At 42.3% G+C, this 25,215-nt stretch overlaps 1 protein-coding gene across 3 annotated transcripts in view; it reads left to right on the top strand.

Moving 5' to 3' along the window:
* Positions 1–25,215, top strand: part of ZNHIT6 (zinc finger HIT-type containing 6) — a 68,326-nt gene that overhangs the window by 5,352 nt on the left and 37,759 nt on the right. The window contains exons 5-8 of one of the 3 annotated variants that reach the window (XM_075002641.1): positions 865–968; positions 18,639–18,707; positions 20,254–20,334; positions 22,868–22,948. In XM_075002641.1, coding sequence (XP_074858742.1) covers positions 865–968; positions 18,639–18,707; positions 20,254–20,334; positions 22,868–22,948 — 335 coding nt within the window. The remainder of the gene's footprint in view (positions 1–864; positions 969–18,638; positions 18,708–20,253; positions 20,335–22,867; positions 22,949–25,215) is intronic. The other 2 variants (XM_075002642.1, XM_075002643.1) reach the window with 2 other exon arrangements.

The raw sequence follows: 25,215 nt of genomic DNA, 5'->3' as shown, positions 1-25,215 counted from the left end.
AGGCAGATAGTTGTCAACGAAAGTGCCAAGTTTTGTCAACAAAGCACATTTTATTTGTGGACACGCCACCAGTTCTGTCAACAAAACACTCTAGCATAGCGGTACTCATGCTGTTTGAGTCCTGCTTCCTTAGAATATAGTAAACCATTGAAATGCCTGATTTCAAGTTGCACTTAACTCACCACCCCAACCCCTGTTCAACCCTGCCCCCAACGGCCTGGTTCGCCACCCCAGTGCGTGGCTCTGATTCAACCCCCCACCAGCCCCGGTTCAAAACCCCTGCACGTGGCTCCAATTCAACCCCCCCATGCAGCTCCAGCTCAGCTCCACCCCTCCGTTCCCCGTGCAGCCCTAACCCACCTCCAGCTTAACTCTCCCCAACTGCCCTGCCCCCCCAACCCCAAGACTTACCTTTCAAAAGGAGCTTCAGGTGCTCCTGCTGCTTCCCTGGCTGCAGAATGCATGTTCCGCCAGGGAAAAAGCCAGCCCCTGACTTAAGTAAAATTCGAGTTACACGAGGGTATGTGGGAACGCAACCCTTGCATAACTCAAGGGACTACTGTACACATTTCATGTTTCATTGGGGATCCTGCTCTCACTATGGACGCACTTTGTCTGGAAATATTTGAACTTTGGAAACTCTTGAAATTATTTAAATATCTTTTTTTAAATTGAGAACTTTTCAGAGAAAATGAAAGAAAATGTTTCTTATTGCTGGCTGTCCGACAAAATGCTTCCTCCTCGATGCTTGATGAGTATTTTGCTTCTAGCGCTACTCTTTTGGCATCAGTTTTTAGACTTGCAAGACAGAAGTCATAAATGTTTATGTGTTTAATATACTTTGGCTTTTATTTTCTGTGTTAGGTAAATTATTTGAGAAACCGAGCTCGAAAGCACAATATCCACTTGAAAACCTTACCCATCGGATTTACGAAAAGGAGAGAAAACACAACCATGTTCAGTAAGAAGTAAGTTTCTAATTAATACGTGGCTTGGGGATGCCTTGTCAAAATCTCTGTTTAAATATTACTTGAAGAATAGCCAATGAAAGGTTCTTGTGGAAGATTTCAAGGCCTTGTAACATTTTTCATGACAGAATCACAATAGATAGTGAACAACATTCATGAAATATCTTTGGAAAGATACTCGGAAATATGTACGTTCTTCTAGAGCCGTCTAGTACTCAGCTCACTTAAATCTGATTTTTCAGTGAAGATTTTAAACCCCAGACTTCAGATGACTTTCTTCTGTTGTGCTTGAGCTCATTGTTTCCTACTGTCATAAAGAAGTCATTGACTAGCATAGTGGAAAAAATAAACGCTGAAAGCAGCAATGTGATATGCTTATCCAGTGCTGATGCCAGTCAGTTATAATGTTACTTTTATGGAACAGTGATACTTATTAAGACAGTGAGAGAAATTAATAAATAATTGGGGGTTTACGTATGTGCATGTCTGTGGGGACAAACAGGATTTTTTAATGCTTTTACCAGAAAATATTTTAAATTCATATTTCCATACTAAAGACTGGTAGCTCTTAATCCCTGGGGTTCTAGCCTCTGTGGCAATTTATGCTTTCTCTTGAAAGCTGTCTACTTGCAAGAGCAGGATATTATAATGGCAAGCTCTATGTCTGTCGTTATTACGTTAATTGAGATTACCCAAGTATTTGCTGATCAGTGTACTCATGAGTTTTTCTTTCATTGGGAGGTGAAAATGCTTGTTAAAGATGTCTTACTCTTGTGGCATGGAGGATGTGGATTTAAGTCTGGGTTATTCATGAGGCGAACATTTCCCTGTATAGTAAAGGCTATGTTATCTGGCCCTGTTCTTACTGGAAGGCTCTAGAAACTGGCATTTCTGGTCTTTGAAAGTCCAGTTGGTGCCAGCTAGCAGGTTCCCTGCCTGGCTGCACCTGGCTTACTGGAACCAGGGACATGTCCCTGCTTACAGGCAGGGGCAGCACACAGAGCTGCGTAGCCACCCTTCTGCCTAGGAGCAGCAGGGACATGTGGCCACTTGTGGGGAGCCATCCAAGGTGAGTCCTGCCTGTATCTGGCACCCCGAAGTGCCTTTCAAGCCCACTCCAACCCCCAAGATCCTTCACCCCCTCCTGAACTCCAAACTCTGTGCCAGCGTGGAGCCAAACTCATTATCCCCATAAGCATAGAACTGCTTCATAACACAGAAATATACTAACTCGCTGAAGCACGTGTCTTTGTGAACTACAGGGGCAGGTGCAAAAGAGCTCTTTGAAATTTAAATATTTGATTGTGCTGTTGGAGGGGCAAAGCAGTGGGGGTGGGGAGGACAGTAAAAGCTGTGAGAGCGTGGATAATAGGACTTGAGGCAAGTCCTCCCTTTTCCTCCCTCCCCACTGCCACTTCTAATTTGGTTTTGTTCACAAGTGCTGCTTCTAGATTATCTTTTTTTAATTCAGCGATTTCCATTCACCGTTAGTTATCCAGTAACAACAAATGGATGACAACTTGACAACGTTTCAGTGACCAAACCACTAGGTGTCCCTCTTGTAATGGCTTAACTAGTAAACTTGTGTAAATAAATAAATAAATAAATAAAATAAATAAATAAAAACTAGCATCATTTCTTCTCTTTTGAAAGAAAAGCAGTTTTTGTCAGTGGTGAGGAAACCTTATTCTTAGCAGATCATACTTCAGAAGCTCTTTTATGCAGTGTTATCTTTTTGTGCTAAAAGCACAAAAATACAGTCTGAATGGCAGGGAAAATCCACAGGAGGGATTAAAGGAAAGGAAATTGAGGTTTTCCCCATTATAATCTCTTGTGAATTGACATTGGTGAGGATCCCTGACTTCCCAAGAGCAGACCCCAAGGTAGCCCCCACATGCTGCAGATCAATAGGTAAGAGCTGTGAGGTGCACAACCGCAAAACTTTTCACCTCATTGGTGAGTCCTGTACACGAGATAGCCAGACATCAGTATTCTCTTTGCTTAATGTGGCCACTCAGGAGAAATTCAAATGCTGCCCATCTGATGAGCAGAGCTAGGTTTTGCTTTTCTGTTGGTGGTGCATGTTTGCATGTGCCTTGGTGCACAAAAAATGTTCTGTGTGTAGACGAAAAAGGTTAGAGGGAACATTGCAATGCTCTGACAAATATTTGTTGCTATTCCACAATGTAGCTTTCAAATTCTTTAGTTTACAAAAGTACTTTCAGATATGGCAAAACATGTTGGAGCACTGGGCGTGAATTTCTCTGTTACATATTACATATGTTTATACATTTATATTTACCTTTAATGAAGAGAGACCCATTTTAAGATCTAATAGGATTGGTGTGTTATTTGTAGGTAAATTAGTTAAGCGTAGAAATATTTCAGGAGCTGCCACAATGGAGCAAGATAACAACTTCCTTTGTCGTAGTGGAGAAAAAGTTTTGCTTTAAAATACTGATGATATTTAGATTGCCTTCTGATGGAGATAGTTGTGTCTAAGAGATGCTGTGAGGGAATATGTTACTGGAAACCACCTATAGCTCTGTGTGTCCACCACTGTGTTCCATATTTATTTGCAAATCAGTGGTAGACATTGAAATCTACAATATCCATCAAAATGGAAATGCATGTTCTCATTGACTGTTTTTCAGAAAGAGCTAATCTAGAAAACAAATTCTTATCTATGATTTTGTACAACAATTATAAAACTGACCCATAACATAAATAGGTGAGGCTTAGAATATTGGAAATAACTTTTTAATTCTCTTCTGCCCCCTTGTTTGCTGTGTTTTTAAAAAAAAAAAATTTTTTTAAACCAATTAAACTGCAGGTTGGCCTTTTAAATGAAATAGATGTGCATATTGATTATCGATCAGATACTTACTGTAAATTATGACTAGAGAAACTATTCTCTTACATTTAGAAAATAATTTTTTCAACTCTTATTGTCTTATACCCCTAGTAAGATTATTGATGTATGCTTCAGTGGGAACTTAAGTTCATGAAAGTCTCTTCCTAACTTAATTGTGTTAAAACAGTCAACAGAAGGTGTTTCTCAGTGATTTAGACTACTCAGAAACACAAAGGTATTTTGAGTTAAACATGTGCAACCAGGGCTAAATGTAGAAGTATGGTTGAATTTGTAGCTTGCTGTCTGAGATTCATCACAATCAGTAGTACTGGAACAATTTTTGAATTGGGAGTGCTGAAGATATAAACCACGTACTTGGGTTTTTATTACTATCTCAAGCCAGTGGGCACATCTCTCTCCTACCTAGTTCTAGCCCCTATGATCACAGTGTGAATTTCCTTCTGTCAGGGCTGCCTCCCTATTCTGATACTCTGAGTGCAGAAAGCGGGGGCCTGCAAAAACCTTAAAAATGCCGTACCCCTCTAGGCTGGGATTAAAAACTTCCCAAGGTCACCCATCCCCTGATTATGACAGGTAGCCGTCACCATCCAAGCGAGAAAACTCCTCTTTAGAAACTCAGGAAGGTACACTTGGGATGTCTCTCTGTGGGGTAATTCCAAGCTCGTCTCCCTCCCTTAGGAGACAGCTTGGAAACAAAGAGGAAGAAGCTAAACTGTAATCTGTTAGCTTACCTTGATTTAGGCCAGCATTGGCACAGACTCTCTCTAGGACACAGAAATCACAAACATTGCCTTAAAATATGTAATTTATTCACAAAACAAGAAATGGAAAAATACCAAGAAACTAACTAAATATATTTAGTTGCTAGATGTGATAAAACAACTCAAAACAGTCCGGTTGCAGTGCAGAGAATTACTTCAAGTGGGATTCAGTTTAGAAGTTACAGAGGACAGGGGGAAGAGCAAATCATTAGCCAGAGGGTGAAGTCCTTCACCAGTTCCAAAATAACCATAACCTGATCATGTCTAACTGAACATTTCTTTTCTACTTACATATCCATGCACTGATTTTGATGTCACCAGGATATTTGTTGGATTTATCAGCATTTTTGGTCTCTCCCTGCTCCTGTCACAGACCCAGACAAAGACCCCTCAGCCTGCAATTGTTCTCCGTTCAAAAGAATTTCTCTTGCTCCCATTGGTTTACCTGGTGGCCCCCTGTAGCCACTCTGTTAACCCTTTACAGGCATTCATTCAGAACACCTTTCTGTGTAAAAGGAGAAGGCAAAGTAGTATTACGTGAATACTGTGCACTAATGATCAGACTGGATGATTCCTGTGCATTTCCGTGATTCGATAGCTTTAGAACATGGAGAGATGACATACAGTCATGAAGAAATGCTACATCCTAGCTCAAGACTTGGTAGATTGTTGATCCTGAAAGTGTGGTTGGAACCTAAATGTGTTAGTTTTCAGGCAGAGAATTAGTAGGACATTTTTGTTTTCCCAGAGACTCAAGAGAGAGGACAAAACACGTTTTTGAAGAGTTTCTAAAGAAGGTTCTGTTTTGGGCCAGTCAACTTTGCAACTGCTTTTGCTTTCCACAGAACCCTTAATTCACACCCAGTGTGTTTTAAATATTGGCGCACCTATGGATGGTAAAACCTCTGGTTGTTCTGAAGCCTCCTGGGAGATAACTATATGTGCTGCTAAGGAAATGTTCTTCAGTCAGGTTCTTGGTGGCTAGTCTTGCTTTACAATGTACTATAACTGGGAAATACCTCCGTTTTAGGTAGAAATAACCCAGCCTTTTTCATCATATCTCAGCTGAGAATTTATTTAGCTGTGCCTCAGTAAAGTATGGGTCCCCTCTACTATTTAATGTTGTTAGCGCTGTTGGGATGGTGGCATTGGAAACAGCGTACTTTCTTGAAAGCTTCGAACTACTACACAGGCTGGACCTCACTGGTCTGGCACCCTTGTGACAGGAGTGGTGCCAAACCAGGGGTTTTGCTGGATTAGGGGAGATCTGTGCTTCCCTGCTGGTTCCTGGCTCTGCTTCAGGGCTCTGCTCCTTGACATCAGCCCACACCCAGACACCGTTCTGGCTTCCCCAACAATGGCTCCTGCTCTCCAGCTGCTGCAAGCTTCCCAGTCACACATCCGGTTCTGCCGCCGGCTCCCCAGCAGCTTCCTGTCCCCAGGCTGGGCTCCCCAGCTGCTGCTGGCTTCACAGCCCCCTTTGCCAGGGTGGTCCAGCTATCGCTTCCTGGCCACAGCTTTTTGATCCCTGGCGGGGTGGCCCAGTCCTGGCCACAGCTTCCGAGCTGCCATTGGCTTCCCGGCCCTCTAGCTATGGCTCCGTCGCCCCCTGCCACTGCTGACTCTCTGGCCAGGGTAGCTTCCAAGCTGCTGAAGGATTCCCAGCCACAACTCCCCTGTCATGGCTCCTGAGCTACCATTGGCTTCCCAGACCTGCCCCCACAGAAACCTGGCTGTACCTGCCCAGCTGGCACTGGCTTCCTGCCCCCCTCTTCCTGCCCGGGCTGCAGCTGCCAGGCCCCAGCTGGGCCTCCAGATGCCCTGCTCTCAGCTGGCCCTGCCAGACAGAGTCCCAGGTTTCAAAGGTCCCACCTGTAAATTCATTTATTTTTACTCAGGAGGTTTTGGATTTCACAAGAAGATCCAGTTATTTAATTGGACTGGTTCCGCATTGCCTGAAGCAGGTTAAGGCAATATTATAAAAGGGAGTAAGTATTTAATCCCCTTATACTTAGGTTAAATTTCAGCATTGTGAGTGGGATGGGCCACTAAAGTGGCAAATCAGGGTTAAGGGATAGGTACTTCATTAAACTTACTCATTTCTTCTCTCTACCCTTTTGCTTGAGGCAGCATAACCTGTGTATAGCAGATGCTACTGTATTTGTGAACAGGCAGATGCCCTGATCTAAGGTACTGCCAAATAGTCTCGCCAATAACTTCAACGTCATGTTGCATCTGTTATTAAATAGAATAAAATCCCCCAAAGTCATTCTCTTTAATAGTGTTTCGATTCAAGTGGCGTTAGCTCTTGTCATAGTGCGTCTGATGCCTTACAGTGCATTGAATAATTTGGAACTTTCAGTCTATTTCCTAATACGTAAATGGTGTTTCTGTAATTGAGTTCTTTGTAAGCCAATTCTAATGTACATTGTTTGGGGGGTTCCTGATTATTAAAGTTGGGAATTCCCTGTTAGCAAATTAGGATATGAATAATACTAGGTAGGACATTATTAATACAATCACTAATGAGGCAAGCTGATTCTTGTATTAATCAGGGCTAGCTTTTAGAACTGTGTTTGTATAAAACGTAAATTAAGAGCTGAATGAAAAAAATTATACGTGATACATTTCATAGAAGTATGTTGAAAATTATATAATTTAAAACCTAAAGTTTTTCCTCATTTTAAAGGAGAAACATGAAACAAAACTATGAAAATACCTTGTAATGTAAAGTTTTAATAATGTTCTCTCTTGTCTCTGAAAAGTAAGTACTAGTGTTCTTTTATGGTTTTCTGGAAAGTAGATGACAGATGTATTCAAGTCAGTCTGGTATGTACTGTAAACCCAGTACACCAAGCAGAATCTAAGACAAACAAGAAGTGTACAATGCACAGTTCCATTCATTAGCTAGGAAGAGTGAAAACTTAATAAGTTAACCAGCTTTACTTGTAAGGTCTGCATCTGACATGTCTGAAAGGCCAAAAGTGTACTGCTCTTTCATCCCTCCACTGAACAAAAAAAATCACCAAAGGAATTTTGTGTAAACTTCTAAAATAGACTTCACATTGAAGCAAGAAACAAGCATGGAAAGTTTTATACCCCCGAGTTGAATTTCTGGGAATTAAAAGCATGTGAAAATAGGATTCTGATGAACTGTTTTGCAACCTTAACTGCCGCAAGGCCTAACAAGAATGCCTTAGAGCAGTGGTTCCCAGCCTTTTCAGTAACGCAGCACAATTCAGTGAGACAATACCACCCCCACTTCTTTCAGCTCAATTGATTGCTCAGAAATGTCTCATATACTTATATGTAGTATGTTATGGTTTTAGAGGGGCTTGCAACATAGCAGTGCATACAACAAGCTAAACAAGGATCAGATGGGATGTTGAGTAAATTGAGTAATCGCTGAAATGTTCTATTACTCTCAGGATGGGGAGGTAGGTCCAGAGAGCAGACTCCCCTTCCTGCTAGCCCGTTGGAGCCAGGATGTGGCGTTTAAACTGCCTCTGAGTTTCAGCAGGCTCCAGCCCTCCCTCCCCCATTTGCCACAGCAAGGAGCAGGAGTAGGCTCCTTGCCAGTCTGTTCATCTGGGAAACAGCATTTCAGCTCCTGGTAGGTCAGCATTTCCCCTCACAGCAGCTCTGCAAAGAGCCACCGTGAAGGGAAATTGATGAAATATGGCAGCCCACTTGGACAGTTCTCAGGGCCCACCAGTGTGCCATGGTTGAAAGCCATTGCACTATCATATTAAATTGATTGTAATAAGGGCTATATTTCTGTATACATATAACTGTTTTTATGTAAGGCTCATAAGGTTAGCCCCTTTTATCAGTGAAAGAGAGATGCACAATGATTGCTCCCCTGCTGCTCTAGGTAGAAGTTATTTACGCTGGGCTTGATAATAAACAAAAGCGTTTGTATTAAATAGGATTTAAGTGTCTAGTCTACTAAGAAATTTGTTACATGCAAACTCGTACCCTATACTGTGTTTCTTATTTCAGGTAGAAACTTCACATCAGAGTTGATTTTGGGTCTATGGCTTCCTTCAGAGTTCTTATGTATCCTCTTAGGGTGTTCTAGGCAGTTTCAAAAGCCAGCTGAAGAAAAAGTCTGATTGCTTCCCACTGCTTAGACTTTTCCCCAGGGTGGGAGTCTTTTGTTTGACTTCCTGCTTCCCCGAGGGAAATTACTAGGTCCAAGATAGCAGCAACGAAGGGTCCTGTGGCACCTTATAGACTAACAGAAAAGTTTAGAGCATGAGCTTTTGTGAGTTAACTCACTTCTTCAGATGCTGGTCCTGGAAATCTGCAAGGCCAGGTATAAACAGGCCAGAGCAAGGCTGGGGATAACGAGGTTAGCTCAGTCAGGAAGGCTGAGTTGTATTGCCATCAGTAGATCTGGAGGTGTGAACTCCAAGAGAGGGGAAGCTGCTTTTGTATTTAGCCAGCCATTCACAGTCTTTGTTTAATCCTGAGCTGAGGGTACTGAATTTGCAGATGAATTGTAGCTCAGCAATTTCTCTTTGGAGTCTGGTCTTGAAATTTCTTTGCTGCAGGATAGTTACTTTTAAATCTGCTACTGTGTGTCCTGGGAGATTGAAGTGCTCTCCTATGGGTTTTTGTATATTGCCATTTCTGATGTCTGATTTGTGTGCATTTATTCTTTTACGTAGAGACTGTCCAGTTTGTCCGATGTATATGGCAGAGGGGCATTGCTGGCACATGATGGCATAAATTACATTGGTAGATGTGCAGCTGAATGAACCCACGATGGTGTGGCTGATCCGGTTAGGTCCTGTAATGATGTTGCTGGTGTGTATATGTGGGCAGAGCTGGCAACGAGGTTTGTTGCATGGATGGGTCCCTGAGATGGAGTGACTGTGGTGCGGTGTATAGTTGCTTGTTAGGATTTGTTTTAGGTTGGCAGGTTGTCTGTGAGCAATGATAGGTCTGCCTCCCACGGCCTGTGAAAGTGTGAGATCATATCGGAGATGATGGGGCGTCCAGGATTTCCAGGCTTGTGGATCTTGGGTAGTAAGTAGAATAACCCTGGACGGGGCTCTAGAGGTGTGTTGGTGTAGATCTGTTCTTGTGCTTGTGTAGGGAGTGTCCTGAGCAGACGGTGTAGTTTTTTAGTGTATTCCTCGGTGGGGTCTGAGGAAAGTAGCCTGTAAAATCTGGTATTGCAGAGTTGTTTGGAAGCCTCCTTCTGGTAGTCAGACCTGTCCATGATGACAGTAGCTCCTCCTTTATCTGCCTCTTTGATTATAATGTCAGGGTTGCTTCTGAGGCTGTGGATGGCGTTGCGTTCCGCACGACTGAGGTTCCACAAGCCTGGAAATCCACAAGATCCCCAAGCCTGGAAATCCTGGACGCCCCATCATCTCCGGTATTGGCACTCTCACTGAAGGACTGTCTGGTTATGTGGACTCTCTCCTCAGACCCTATGTCACCAACACCCCCAGCTACCTCCGCGACACCACTGACTTCCTGAGAAGACTGCAATACGTTGGTGACCTACCAGAAAACACTATCCTAGCAACCATGGATGTAGAGGCTCTGTATACCAACATCCCACACAAAGATGGAATAAATGCTGTCCGGAACAGTATCCCTGATGATGCTACAGCACATCTGGCGGCTGAGCTCTGCAACTTTATACTCACACACAACTATTTCAGATTCGGTGACAATATATACCTTCAAATCAGCGGCACAGTTATGGGTACCCGCATGGCCCCTCAATATGCCAATATTTTCATGGCTGACCTAGAACAACGCTTCCTCAACTCTCGTCCACTAACACCCCGGCTCTATTTACGCTACATTGACGACATCTTCATCATCTGGACCCATGGGAAGGAGACTCTGGAGGAATTCCACCGGGACTTCAACAACTTCCACCCCAACATCAGGCTCAGCCTGGACCAATCTACACAGGAGATACACTACCGTGCTTATACACAATGGACACATCAGTACCACCCTGTACCGTAAACCCACTGACCGCTACGCCTACCTTCATGCCTCCAGCTTCCATCCCAGACACACCACACGATCCATCGTTTACAGACAAGCACTTAGATATAACCGCATTTGTTCCAACCCCTCTGACAGAGACAAACACCTACAGGATCTGCACCAAGCATTCTTGAGACTGCAATACCCACCTGAGGAAGTGAGAAAACAAATCAACAGAGCCAGACGTGTGCCACGAAGCCTCCTGCTACAGGACAAGCCCAAGAGAGAAACCAACAGAACACCACTAGCCATCACCTACAGTCCTCAGCTAAAACCTCTACAGCGCATCATCAGGGATCTACAACCCATCCTGGACAATGATCCCACACTTTCACAGGCCTTGGGAGGCAGACCTATCATTGCTCACAGACAACCTGCCAACCTAAAACAAATCCTAACAAGCAACTATACACCGCACCACAGTCACTCCATCTCAGGGACCCATCCATGCAACAAACCTCGTTGCCAGCTCTGCCCACATATACACACCAGCAACTTCATTACAGGACCTAACCGGATCAGCCACACCATCGTGGGTTCATTCAGCTGCACATCTACCAATGTAATTTATGCCATCATGTGCCAGCAATGCCCCTCTGCCATATACATCGGACAAACTGGACAGTCTCTACGTAAAAGAATAAATGCACACAAATCAGACATCAGAAATGGCAATATACAAAAACCCATAGGAGAGCACTTCAATCTCCCAGGACACACAGTAGCAGATTTAAAAGTAGCTATCCTGCAGCAAAGAAATTTCAAGACCAGACTCCAAAGAGAAATTGCTGAGCTACAATTCATCTGCAAATTCAGTACCCTCAGCTCAGGATTAAACAAAGACTGTGAATGGCTGGCTAAATACAAAAGCAGCTTCCCCTCTCTTGGAGTTCACACCTCCAGATCTACTGATGGCAATACAACTCAGCCTTCCTGACTGAGCTAACCTCGTTATCCCCAGCCTTGCTCTGGCCTGTTTATACCTGGCCTTGCAGATTTCTAGGACCAGCATCCGAAGAAGTGAGTTAACCTCACGAAAGCTCATGCTCTAAACTTTTCTGTTAGTCTGTAAGGTGCCACAGGACCCTTCGTTGCTGCTACAGATCCAGACTAACACGGCTACTCCTCTGATAGGTCCAAGATAGATTCCAATACCAGGTGATATGATCATCTGCCTGTCTATTAGGGCCAACTACAGTTAGGTCTTACAGGACAAACAAGACTATTCACAGGTCATTGAGTTGATCACCGAGCTGTCCGGGTTTCAGGACATCCAATGATGGGTCTCATTAGCACGTGTAGAATTGTAAACAGAGTCACGCTTCTGATTTCTAACCTCACACATAAGAGTGGTACATGCACAAAAAACAGGATATGCACATTCCATGGATTGTAATTGGAAAATTGATATATTACATGCCCAGAGTTGAGAAACCATATTTGAGTTATGCATATTCATATCAAAAAGCCAAATTTCATAAAGTGGAGTAGGGGGCTTGTGACAAACAGAACTGCACTGCTAGGGATTGTTTCAGCCAGAAGGCTGGTGACCAGAGCAATCCAGATCCTCTATCAGGAGGTGATGACTGTGCTACTCAGAGGGTTGCCACCATGATTGCATTGGTGTGCCTCTAATATTGAAAGAAATTACTGTACCAGTCACTGTGCTCCTTGTCTGGAGAAACAGTAGTTTGGTTAGTTTATGGATTATTTACTTGCATGTTTGTGGGGAAATGTTAAAGAAGTTCAGTCAAAGTAACTATTTTACATTGCATATTGATGATTTGGGTGAAGTGGGGAGAGCAGAAGGTGTTCAGGGAGAATCAGTAACTATTAAAAAGCCTACAAACTGTACCGCCTAATTTGCATAAACATTTTAAAATGTGATACATCTCATTTAGGAGGAGAGGTAGATAGATTAAGATGATGAAGCATGGAAATCAAAGTCCCTAAAATAGGCAGTGGCTTTTCAGCCTTGCTGCAATAATCTATGGCAGGGGTCAGCAACCTGCAGCTGTTTAAGGATTTCTTTTTGGCTCCTGATGCTATAATTGCGAAGACAAAAAAAGCCCTCCTGCCTATTTTGATAAACAGTGAACATCTGAAAGCCCCAAAATGATCAACTCATATCTACATAGCAAACGATATGTGATGTCAAAACATTGGATCACTCCCACTAGCGCCCTCCAGAGAGAGAGAAGGTTTGGGAGTGAAAGTCAGAAAGACACTGGTACGAACATGCACCTGTAAAGTGTGAGGAAATCACAGAATGAGAGTTCGTTGTGACGCAATGGCACAGAATACTTTCAGCACTGCTGTGGTACTCAACATTAATTGAGTTTTGTGATTAAGTTCACTCATGTTGAAGTGAATACAGTACATGTCAGTTATGATTAAGGGAAAGACTGCCACACTGAGCCAAAACAGCAAATGAAATCCGTCAAAAATGTGCATACAAATCAGCTAGTTTTAATTTGAACTAGTTTTGAAACAGCTGCAGGCTTCTCTTTGATAACAGCTCTGTCAACTGCTATGTTACCTCAAGATGCAAAATTCATTGATGGTAAAGGATGCTTCACAATAATCAGTTACAGAAACTCTCAGAAAGAATGTTGAGATTGATCATGCATTTTCTTTTTAGCAGAGGTGAAGCAAATCATCTAAGTCAGTTTTGAATAATAAATACTAACAAAAATTAACATTTCTGTTTTTTTCCCTACAAAGTGTAACTTTTTGGTAGGGAATCAATCAACTTTAGAGTTCAGACTTTATTTATTAGTAGCCCTTCTAGAGAGCTGATCCATAGACTGGCTTGGGGGCATGGGGAGGGGTGAAAGTTTTAAAAGGTTCTATAAGTAGATTATATAGCTCCATTAATGAAACGATTATGCCTCAGAGTCGGTAGGGAACTGGAAGACACTGTAGATTGTGATAGACAAACTATTTGTCTTACCCAGGATGACCATTCTTACGTTTGTGTGTTCTAAGTGCTAAATATTAAAGCACAACTAAGGTGGGAATTGTGAGCTTATTAATAGTTGAGTTGAAGCCCTTCCTCATTAGCTTTACAGTTTGCTGTACAGTTCTTCACTGATGTTGAGATTGCTTTGAGTGTGCCAGCTCAAGAGGTGTTAAGGTTTGTGTTTTGTTTTTAGAAATTTGCCTTACGAAACATTCTAACTTTCAGAACATGTTTGCTTTCATAGGTAGTTTTAAATTAACATTTCAGTTTGGAACTTTTAAGTGTACCAGCCTCTGACTACAGAAGTCACATAGCTCGTCACTAGGGTTGCCAGTTTCACCAGGAGTTGTTAGTTTCACCTGGAAATTAAACTCAATCTCCAGAAGCTATTCTAGCCAAACTGGAAGACGTTAGGTTGTTATAAGTCTGGCAGTGCGGAAGGTCTGTGGCAGCGTCTGCGCCACAGCTGTAAGCAGCCTGCATGACCCTCTGGGGAAGGCAAGGGGTCTCTGTGAATTGCGCCCACCCTGAGCACCGATACTGCAATTCTTATTGGCCAGGAACTGCAGCCAGTGAGAGCTGCTGCGGGGGTGCCTATAGGTGAGGACAGCACGTGGAGTCTCCTGCCCCTTATTTCCAGGGGTTGCAGGAATGTGCTGGCCACTGCTGTACAGACCCAGGGCAGGTAAGGAGCCAGCCTGCTATGCCGCCAACCAGGAGCCACCTGAAGTAAGGCCTGCCCGCACCTTAACCCCATGCCCCCACTGTGAGCCCTCTCCATTGCTCAAACTCCATCCTAGAGCTTGCTCCCAGCATGCCCTCCCATACATCAACCTCCTGCCACAGCCCTATGAAAGTGAGTAAGAGTGAGTTAGTGTGAGTGACGGAAGGAGGGAGGGATGAAGTGAAGGAGGCAGGGCCTGGGAAAGGGGCACAGAGGAGCAAGGATATTTGCCTTTGTGTGATTTAGACAGTTGGCAATGCTACTACTCACCCTTTTTGTGTTCTCCACTTCCACGTCTTGGTTTTCCATCCTCTTCTCACTCCCTGAGCTGGTCTTCTGTGACTCCGTTTCTCTTTAAAACACTGGTATTTAAAGAAGCCTCTAAATATTTTTCTCCCCTTTAGCAAACTTGAACAAGTAGTTCAGATAAAGAGGATGGACATGGAGAATCCACAAGACACTGTTTAGAATTCCACCCAATCCTTAGTTGTTTATTGTACCCTCACATTCATTTATCTGGTTAGATTCTAAGATACACATAGCTAAGGATCGTGTTTACCCTCCTTTTAGAAAATCATCAAGCACTTTGTGCTCTGTAAGTAATCTGAAATACTGTGTATAGACTGTAATTTTCCTCCCCAGAAATAACAAGGTTAAGCAAAATTGTTTATTTTAGTGAAATCTCTTCCTAAATCTCTCATCTAAAAGTAATAACATAGTTAATGGTACTTAGCAACCAGTGTGTTTCTTGTTTTGCTACTGGGTGCACATACACATGCCTCTGTAGCCAGCTGGACCCAACTTGATAATATTTCATCTGTCTGTTGTCCAGTCTTCGTTGCAACAGCAGCACATTATTTTATTCATAATTTTGTAAGACTTTGTAAACGTGATGTTTTTAGAAGTGTCATTAGGAATCCCATGTTTTGTACAACAGAAAAAGAAAATTGTGGAACATTATAAATGCTGCTTCAGTTTATCCCCCCCCCCTTTAACAATATGTTTTGTGCCTAAAATCCTAAATTAGGAAGAACAGCTGCATCATAATAATACTCTGCTATTTTATAGTGCTCTTCATCAGTATATCTCAGAGGAATTTACAAAGATGGGCAGTTTCTGTCTCCCCTTTTCCATAGAGATCTGTTCTAGGATCAGTTCCATTCAGTATCTTCATCAATTATTTAGATAATTGCGTAGAGCAGGAGTCGGCAACCAAAGTAGCAAGAAGAGCCATTTTTTCCAATTCAGTAAAAAACTCGATTAATTCAAGAGCCGCAGTACGTGTGAATACAAAGCCGTCCTTAATAAATAATGTCAAACCATACTTTTGTATCCCCTATTTTAAGAATGGCGCACACACAATGATTGTATTGCAATGCATGTTTACTGCAGGACGTTCACAAACTTTTTATGTATTCCATTTCCTCACACTTTACAGGTGCGTGTTTGTACCACTGTCTTCCTGACTTTCACTTCTGAACCTTCTCTCTCTCTGGAGGATGCTAAGGGGAGTTATCCAAAGTGTCAAGATCACATATTGTTTGCTATTTAGATAGTAGTTCATTTTGGGGCTTTTAGATGTTCACCATTTATTGAAAATAAGCATGAGGGTTTGTTTGGTGTTTTTTTAACTTTGCAATTGTAGCAGTGGGAGCCACAAAGAAGTCTTTTCAGAGCCGCCGGTTGCAGACCCCTGGCATAGAGTGTGTGCTTCAAAGGTTCCAGATTATATCAAGGTGGGAGGGGTTGCAAGTGCTTTGGAGGACAGAATTATAATTCAGTCATCTGAAGAAGGGGGCCTTATACACAAAAGCTCATGACCTAAAAATTTGTTAGTCTTTCAGGTGCTACGGGACTATTCATTATTTGTAATAATTCAAAATGATCTAGAGAAAGGATCTGCAGTAAATAGGATGAAATTCTGTCAGGAACAATGTACAGTATGCCACTTAAAAAGAAAATCAGTTTCACACAAAATGGTAAATGACAGTTTAGGAAGGAGTCCTGCAGAAAGGGATTTTAGGGTGATAGTCACAAGCTAAATATGAATCAACAGTGTGACACTTGCAATAAGAAAGCAAACAATCTGGGATGCATTAACAGGAAAGTTGCAAGCAAGACACAAGAAGTAATTCTGCTCTACTCTGTGCTTGATCAGGCCTCAGCTGGAGTACTGTGTCCAGTTCTGGGTGCCATACTTCAGAAAAGATGTGGACAAATTGGGGAAAAAAAAGTCCAGAAAAGAGCAACCAAAATGATTAAAAGTCTAAAAAAATTAAAGACTGAAAGCAATTAATTTTAGTCCAGAAAAGAGAAGACTGAGAGGGGACATAACAGCTTTCAGGTACCTAAAAGGTTGGTACAAGGAGGATATTCTCCTTAAACCTCAGAGGGTCAGACAGGAAGCAGTTGGTTGAAATTGAAGCAATGGACTTTGAGGAGGATATTAGGAGAACTTTCTGTCAGGATGGCTAACCGCCGGAATTAAGTGTGTAGCTGCCATGGCAGCATAGCGTATGTGCTACGCGTTGTTGCTGGTTGCTACACTGCCACATAGATGGGAGAAGCAGATAAGAGGGGAGGGGAGGCTAGCACAATGTTAATCTATCTTGCTTTGTTGCCGAACTACTACCGCACTCTCCGGATGTAGAAATAGCATTACCTTTCAGCATTTTCCATTACTGTTAGCATCATAAAATGGCTATTTACTGTAAAACTTTGAATTATTTTTCCAGCCGCTCGTGGCACACCTGTGAGTTGTTCACAGAACACCAGTGTTCCGCGGAACATAGTGTAAGAATATTGCTCTAAGCCACCTAGCCATGTGTAGCCCAGCTGCCTAATGCACCCCACGCAGGGGTTCAGGGGTGCTGTGACCACTAGGGATATAGAATCCTATTTAATTAGCTAAACAGTTAAACATGAAGTTTAACTGGTTAAATGATTAATTGCGGGGGCGGGGGGGGGGCTGGAGCACAGAAGGTGGCAGCCCCTGCTAGTTAACCATAACAGGTAAACCTCATCCCTTTAGGGTGCAGTTTCCTATTTAACTAGTTAAACCTTAACATCCCTAGTGGCCACCTCTCCCCCAGCCTCAGCAGCTCCCTGCTGGGGCTTGAAGAATGTTTCTCTCCCCCAGGCGTGGCAGCAGGGCTGGATTAAGAAAGTCAGCAGCCCCTAAAGCCCCTCTGTTTTCAGCCAGCCTTTCCTGGTGAAGGGGAAGCCCCATGCACTGTGGCTCCTTCCCTCCAGCTGGAGCAGCTTTGCTATGGTCTGTCCTTGAAGTGCTCTCACCTTCAAGACCCTGCCCCCATAGCTGCCATTATTTGAGACCTGCACATCACCTCCATGTGGTTGCACACAACAAAATTCATTCTGCACATGGACATAAAACACTAGCGGGAACACTGCAGTTGATTGACTAAGGAATTAGAGATCTGGGTTCATCTCCTAAATCTGCCAGAATTTTCCTTTCTGGCCTTGCTGCAGACAGCTTAATCTCAATTTCTAGTATGTTAATATAGGCATCGTAATGCTATTTTTTTCCACCCCATGTTTATGTAGTTTGGGTGAGCAAGGTACGGCTCATGGCCAGAGTCAGCCCACCAAGCTTTTTCATTCGGCCTGCAACCTGCCCCTAACACTGTGGAGGTGGGGGAGGGGGGTTCCTAGTGCTGTACCCACTTGTAGCAATATCTCTCGACTCCCATTGTCCGGTTTCACACACTGCTCCCACCTGCCACCAAAGTCTCTCATCTTTCGTTGGCCAGAAGGAGGCCAATGGGAGTGGAGAAGTTTTCCTGTTAGGTGGGAGCAGTACAACACAATATCTCAGCTCCCATTGGCCAGAGCTTGCTTCTGGCACTGCACCCCAACCTCCTCCCAGGTCCTACACCTTCTCCTACATTCCTTCCCCTGATCAGAATCTTCTCCTACACCCATACTCTTTCCTGGACCCTGCACCCCAATACCCTGCCCCAGGTCACAACCCCCTCCTTCAACCAAATGCCCTCTCAGACCCCACACCTTATCCTTCAACCCACTTTCCTACTCCAAGCTCCCTTCTGCACCCAACCACTATCCCAGATCCCTCACTACCTCCATAGAAATGTGTGGCCCATGACCACTTTCCAAAATCTTGGAGTGCCACGCCTTTCCACCCCATCAGAGATTACGGCTCACTCCAGTGTAGATGGTAATCTCTTTGCAACAGGGACTGTCTCTTACTGTTTACAGTACTTCATCTTGGTTGAGCTTTCTAGGCCCTACAATGATACAAATAATACCTCTGTGGTACTAAAGTGTGTGGTTCCCTTTTTCTTTTTAGGGAGCAAAAGTTCTACTGGCATTTGAAGCTTATATTTCCTGAGTGTCATGCTGAATACACAGTTAAAAGGTACCTGAGATAGTGAAAAGAATGTCTGTAGTTAAACTTTTATAGCAAACTAGGGAACTCTTCCGGATAAATTTTGAAATATTTGTTTTGTTCCTATCACCATAGAGGCATAACACTGAAGCTTGTTTTCAAATTGAATTTCTCCAATTTAGATATTTATTTTATTTGGAAATCTTATGCAAACAGAGCTGCCTTGTACAGTAAACTCTTTCACATATGACAGTCCTGGGTCCAAGTGGTTGTCAGATAGTCAAATAGTCTGGATAATAGAGAGAGATACCTAGCAATGCATAACTAGGGTGACCATATGTCCCTGTCCTAAATATGAGACAGGGAGCTATGAGGGGGAGGGGTGGTTCCTTCCGTCTCTACCAAGCCCTGGGGAGCCAGTAAAGAGGCGGCAGCCACAGGCCTGCCCAGGAACCCAGGGAAGTGGCAGCCACCACCCTCCCAGGGAGTCCCAGGGAAGTAGCAAGGCTGCGGCAGCCACCCATGCCCCCCCACTTTCCTGAGGCTAGGGGAAGTGACTCCCACCAGCTGGCAGAAAAGGTCAGTGGGGAGGAAGGCTCAAATACAGGACAACTAGCCCCTTTTAAAACAGAATTCGGGCCGCCTTTTTGGTGTCCCAAATATGAGACCGTCCTGACTAATATGGGACAGATGGTCACGTGCACACATAATGCTAAACAAAAACAAGATTACATATTAAGAAATAAATAAAAATGTATGCAGAGTACTTTATTAACCAACAACAGTAGTACTGTAAACTTATGCTGTATTTGCTGTATTTAATTGTATTTACTCTCACTAGACTGTACTTACGAAAACATAACTAAAATTTACTTATGGTTAAAATGCCAGTTATTTGAGAGTTCTGGATAATAGAATGACAGGTGTGAAAGAGTTCACTGTATATGCTTCTTGATGCTAGCTGGCCACACATACCAGCACGCTAATATGGAGAAGTTTTACATGTTACCACTGGAGAAGATGGAAAAGAAGCAATATGGTCTTTGTAGCGGATGCTACTAAACGTGCCAGGTGCCTTTAGGAAAGCAGAAAAACAGCAGCTTTCCTTAAATAAAAACTCCCTCTTCTCTCCCACTGCCCATTTTGCGTAGGAAAGCTCAGAAGTAGGCCCTCTGAAGTTGCTGTCAGCGCTGCAGGGGCTGACAGTTGTTTTTCCAGCTGCAAGCCTGGGAAAGTATAAGAGGCAAGGCCTTTTGCTTCCTTCCTGCAAGTGCCAGTTAAGTCCCAGTGTTGAATGAGGGTATACCTATGCTGCAGTTTAGACACCCCGCCTGTGGCAGCTGACTTGTGCGGTCACTGGGCTCTTTAATTGTGCTGTAGTTGCTCAAACTGGAGCCTGAGCCTTGGGACCTTCCTAGAGCCCAGCTTGTGCTAAACTGCTGTACATCGCACCCTTTCCAGATGTTACCTGCTGGTGTTATATCACATTAAGTATGGAAATTCCATTTCCTTAAAATTGCTTTCATTTTTTTTATTCGTACTTTATAAACTGCCTTTTTTATTTTTTTGGCCTAAGGGTGCCTGATGATAAAATACTAGGTGAAATCCTTAAACCATACCTTGATCCTGAAGAATCAGATCCTGTTATTTGGCAAAGGTACGTATGAAAAAAGCATTAGCAATTTTACTTAACTGGTTTTAACATAAGATATTAAAATAAATTCGGTCAACCCACCAGTTTTCCTCTTTCACCAATGCAGAATTGGAGTACTGGCTAACCATGCACCTGTTGTCTTTGTGGTGACAGCTGCCTCATTAATATGTATTGTCTGAAACTAAATTAGGTATATTTAATGAGACCATTTGAATAAGGTCCTCAAAAAGCAGACTTTGAAAAACTCAGAGAATTGATAAGTAAAGTCCCAGGAAAGAAAATGGGTGGAAAATGGAGTTCAGAGCAGCACTCAAGGAGACTGTGTTAAGGTGCACACTATTCTGATGCAAGGAAAAGAAAGAGTGACCTGAAAATTAAAAAGTAATCCTACAAAAAGTGGAAACATGACAATATTGATCAGAGAAACACAGAAGAACAACATGAGTTTGTAGGGACTAAATCAGGCTCAGGCACAAAAATGGGTTACATCTGGCAAAGGATGAAAAGGACAAGAAGCGGCTCTTTAAATTAGGAGCAAGAGTAAGACAAAGAGTAGATCCTTTGTTTATTGGAAACAAAAGCTAATAACAGATGACAAAGAAATCTGAACAGTTTAGTATCTTTTGCTTCAGTCTTCACAAAAAGATTAATGGTGAGAAAAGAAATGTAAATAAAAATAGAGAAGAAATAGGTTAAAGAACATTTGAATAAATTAGATGTATTCAAGTCAGCAGAGTCTGATAAAGTCCATTCTAGGATACTGAAGGATCTAGCTGAGACAGCACCTTTGTTAACAAATTATCTTTGGTAACTCCCAGAACACAGGACGTGTCTCAGAAAAATGGAGAAAGGGGACCATACCTTTAAAAGATGACCCAGAGAACTGTAAACCAGCCTAACTTCAGTACTTTGGAAAAATACTGATGCAAGTTATTAAATAAATAGTTTGTAGTGACCTGGAGGGTATCAGGAATAGTCAGCATGGATTTGTCAAAAACAAATAATGATAAACCAACCTAAATTTTCTTTCATGATAGAGTGACTGAGAGATAGCTGTGTTAGTCTGTATTGACCTAGTGGATTGGGAAAGCAGTAGAGACACTACACCTTGATTTTGGTAAGGGCATTGATTCATTGCCACATGACATTCTCATAGCAAACTAAGGACATGTGATCTAGGTAAAATTATGCCAAGATGGGTGTACAACAATGGTTTACTGTCAACTTGGGAGGGTGGAGGCCCACGTGTGTCAGTCCTACCTTTGGTAGTAGTAAATATTTTCATTAATTACTTTGATAATGGAGTAAAGAGTATGCTTATAAAATTGGCAGATGACACTTAAGATGAGGGGGGGTTGCAAACACTTGGGAGGACGTTAAAAATTCAAAATGATCTTGAAAATTTCAAGAATTGGACTGAATTCCTCAAGGTGAAAATCAATAAAAACAAATGAAAGTACTTAATTTGGAAGGAAAAATCAAATGCACAACTGCAGAATGGGGAATAAGTTTGTAGGTGGTAGTACTGCTGAAAGGGATCTGATGGTTATAGTTGACCACAAACAGTCTGAGAGTTGTCAATGTCCTGCAACTGCAAAAAAAGGCTAATATGATTCTGGGGTGTGTTAACAGGAGTGTAGTAAGTAAAAGACAGAAGGTTGTCATCCTGCTCTAGTTGGCACTGGTAAGGCCCCAGCTGGAGTATTGTGTCCAGTTCTGGGTACCACAGTTTAGGAAAAATGTGCCCAAAAGTTGTGTCCAGAGGAGAGTGAGAAAAATGATTAAAAGGTTTAGAAACTGACCTCTGAGAAAAGGTTTTTAAAAAGGCCGTATTTAGCCTTAAGGAAGGAAGACTAAAGCTAGTCTTCCGGTTTGTTATGGGTTGTTGTAAAGAGGATAGTGATCACCTGTTCTCCAAGTCTACTGGATGCAGGACAAGAAGTGATGAGCTTAATCTTCCTCAAGGGAGTTTTAGGTTAAATGTTAGAAGAAGATTTCTGACTATAAAAGGTAGTCAAGCTGTGAAATAGGCTTCTAAGGGCGGTCATGGAGTGCCCATCACCAGAAGCTTTTAAAAAAGAGTTTGACAAACACCTGTTAGGTGTGGTCTAGCTTTACCTGGTTCTGCCTCATCACAGAGAGCTGAACTTGATAGTTGCTCAAGACCTATTTCAGACCTCCATTTATATGATTAAGTACTTGAATTTAAACCAATGACACTCTAAGAAATTGGCAGCTAATATAAACAAAATGATTAAAAAGCCAAACAATGTCAGGCTAGAACTACTTTAGATGATGGTGATGTTAATGCCTTATCTGGAGCAAAAAGAAGAACACTTTTACAATCCAATTTCTGATTCATAGACTGTTTTAAAATTCTAGCTGTTGGCACACCTGTACTTTCATCTACAGGAAGGCTGTTTCAGTAATAGACATCTTAAAAAGTCGGTATATCTTTTATTGATAACAAGAGGATTAAAACTTTTTCTTTAATGTGATTGTCAAAATCTCTCCAGTTATGTTTTTTATTTTTCAGATTGAAAATATATACAATGTCTCCTCAATCAGATGTGCAAATTTTAATGAAAATAGAAAACAGGCAACATAATTCTGTCAGGTAAGAGCATTTTTTAAAATGTTTGTATGTAGGCTCAGTTTATACTTTTTAGAGAGAAGTTACTATGTTTCCTAATATCTGGTGGTGGTGTGATAATTGTGTACTATTTCAGATTAAATCCCTTCTACTCAGCAACATGAAGTTGCAAAAAAGTTGCAACTAAACTATCTTGATTTTTTTTAACAAGACTGTATGTAAGCAGGTATAAAATTAAGCTGAATTTACTTTACAGCATGCTGGTTACTGTTGGATTTCACATTGTGACGTTTCTGGACTCAAGATTTAAGCTGCTTAAACCTAAATTTGAATAGAGTTATATTTATTACATTAACTCTGGACAAAATTTATTTCAAATTATCAAAATAAGAACTATAAAAGTAGTTAAACAATTCTACACACTGTATCATAAACACCATTTAGACCTCTTCACCCAGCTGCCATTGTTATTAAAAAGGGTAAGTATGAGCTTTAATACTGCAGTTTATTGTGGTTGACCAAGAATCACTTAACTGAATTCCTTTCTTCAAATGTAACAAACTTAATGCCATCTAAGTGGTTCCCTGCACGTGACAGACCACTGGTTAGAAAAGCATTAATGATGTTACAAGAATGGCTGTTGTAAAGGGACATCTTGTTTCACTAAATTAATTAATTGTACACTCCATGCAAGAGTGCATATGGAATATACTCACGACCTGAGTGGCTCAGTGAACCTTTACAAATTTTTAACTTTTCTTCCTCTGCTACTAGTTTCCCAATAACTGTAACATCGGCTACAAGCTAGTTGTCAGCCAGCAGTTTTTCTTTACATAAAATGAGCTGCTTTACACTTTAGTATTTAATGCTATGGAGATTTTGTCAACTTTACCAAGCTTTCCTCAAACTACAGTACCCCCTAAGGAAGTGAGGAAACAGGTTGACAGAGCCAGACAGGTACCAAGAAGCCACCTGCTACAAGACAGGCCTTGCAAGGAAAACAAGAGGACACCACTGACCATCACACACAGTCCCCGCCTAAGGCCCCTCCAGTGCATCATCAGTGATCTGCAACCCATTCTGAACAATGATCTTTCACTCTCACACACCTTGTGAGGCAGGCCTGTCCTTGCCTACAGAGAGCCTGCCAACCCTAAACAAATCCTCACCAGCCACTACAAATCACAAACCAGTGGCTCTAGGCCTGGAACCAGCTCCTGCAACGGTCCTCATTGCCAACTCTGCTCACATAGTTACACCAGTGACATCATCACAGGGCCTAACATCAGCCATACGATCAGGGGCTCCTTTACCTGCTCACATATAATATAATATATGCCATCATCTGCCAGTAATGCCCCACTGCAATTTATATTGGCCAAAATGGACAGTCTCTATGTAAAAGAATAAATGGACATAAATCAGACATCAGGAACGGTAATGTACAGAAGCCTGTGGGGGAACACTTCAATCTCCCAGGACACTCAGTAGCAGATTTAAGGGTGACAGTCCGGAAACAAAGAAATTTCAGAAATCAAATGGGGAGAGAAATCTCTGAGCTTCAATTTATTTGCAAATTTGACTCCATTAACCAAGGATTAAACAGAGACTGGGAGTGGCTCGCAGCTTACAAAGGCGCTTTTGCTGCCCTTGGGTGTTAAGATCTCCCCATTAGACTCTGACAATGGCTCATATCCCCCTATCTGATCTGACTTGTTTTTTCCTCTTTTGATACCTACTATTGATAATGGGCCATTTCCATCTTGCTGAATAGACCATGTCAGCTCTGGTCCTCCCTTTTTCTGGGACCCCATTCTTTAAATAACCCTCTGAAACTACAACCACCCCCCAAGCATCTGATGAAACGGGTCTTTGCTCATGAAAGCTTATGCTCCAAAATGTCTCTTAGTCTATAAGGTGCCACAAGATTCCTTCTGTTGTCAACTTCAACTTTTTAAAAAATTGACTAACTTTTTAAAATTACCTGTCTGTTAGAATACCATTTGAATATCATGCATGGTACATTTTAGAAAAATTCCCCATGTTAAATTGTTTGTGCTCTTCTGCTGATTTGGGGGAGGGAAAGGCAGGCGAGGAATTGACCTCCAAAACAAACACATTGTTGAAATCTTTACTTACTATGATTGCAGCATGTCTTGTTCTCTTCCTCTTTGCGTGCGTGCGTGCGTGTGTGTGTGTGTGTTGTCTAGCACCACTGAACTGAGACTTGCTGTTACAGGGGTTTTGTTTTGTTCTGCCATGTAGGCATTCTTTTTGTCAGCTAGTGTAAT

This window comes from Carettochelys insculpta, chromosome 9, assembly GCF_033958435.1.
Source record: "Carettochelys insculpta isolate YL-2023 chromosome 9, ASM3395843v1, whole genome shotgun sequence".
NCBI lineage: Eukaryota > Metazoa > Chordata > Testudines > Carettochelyidae > Carettochelys > Carettochelys insculpta.
The sequence above is the reverse complement of the archived record's forward strand: the minus strand, read 5'-3'. Positions and strand labels throughout refer to the sequence as shown.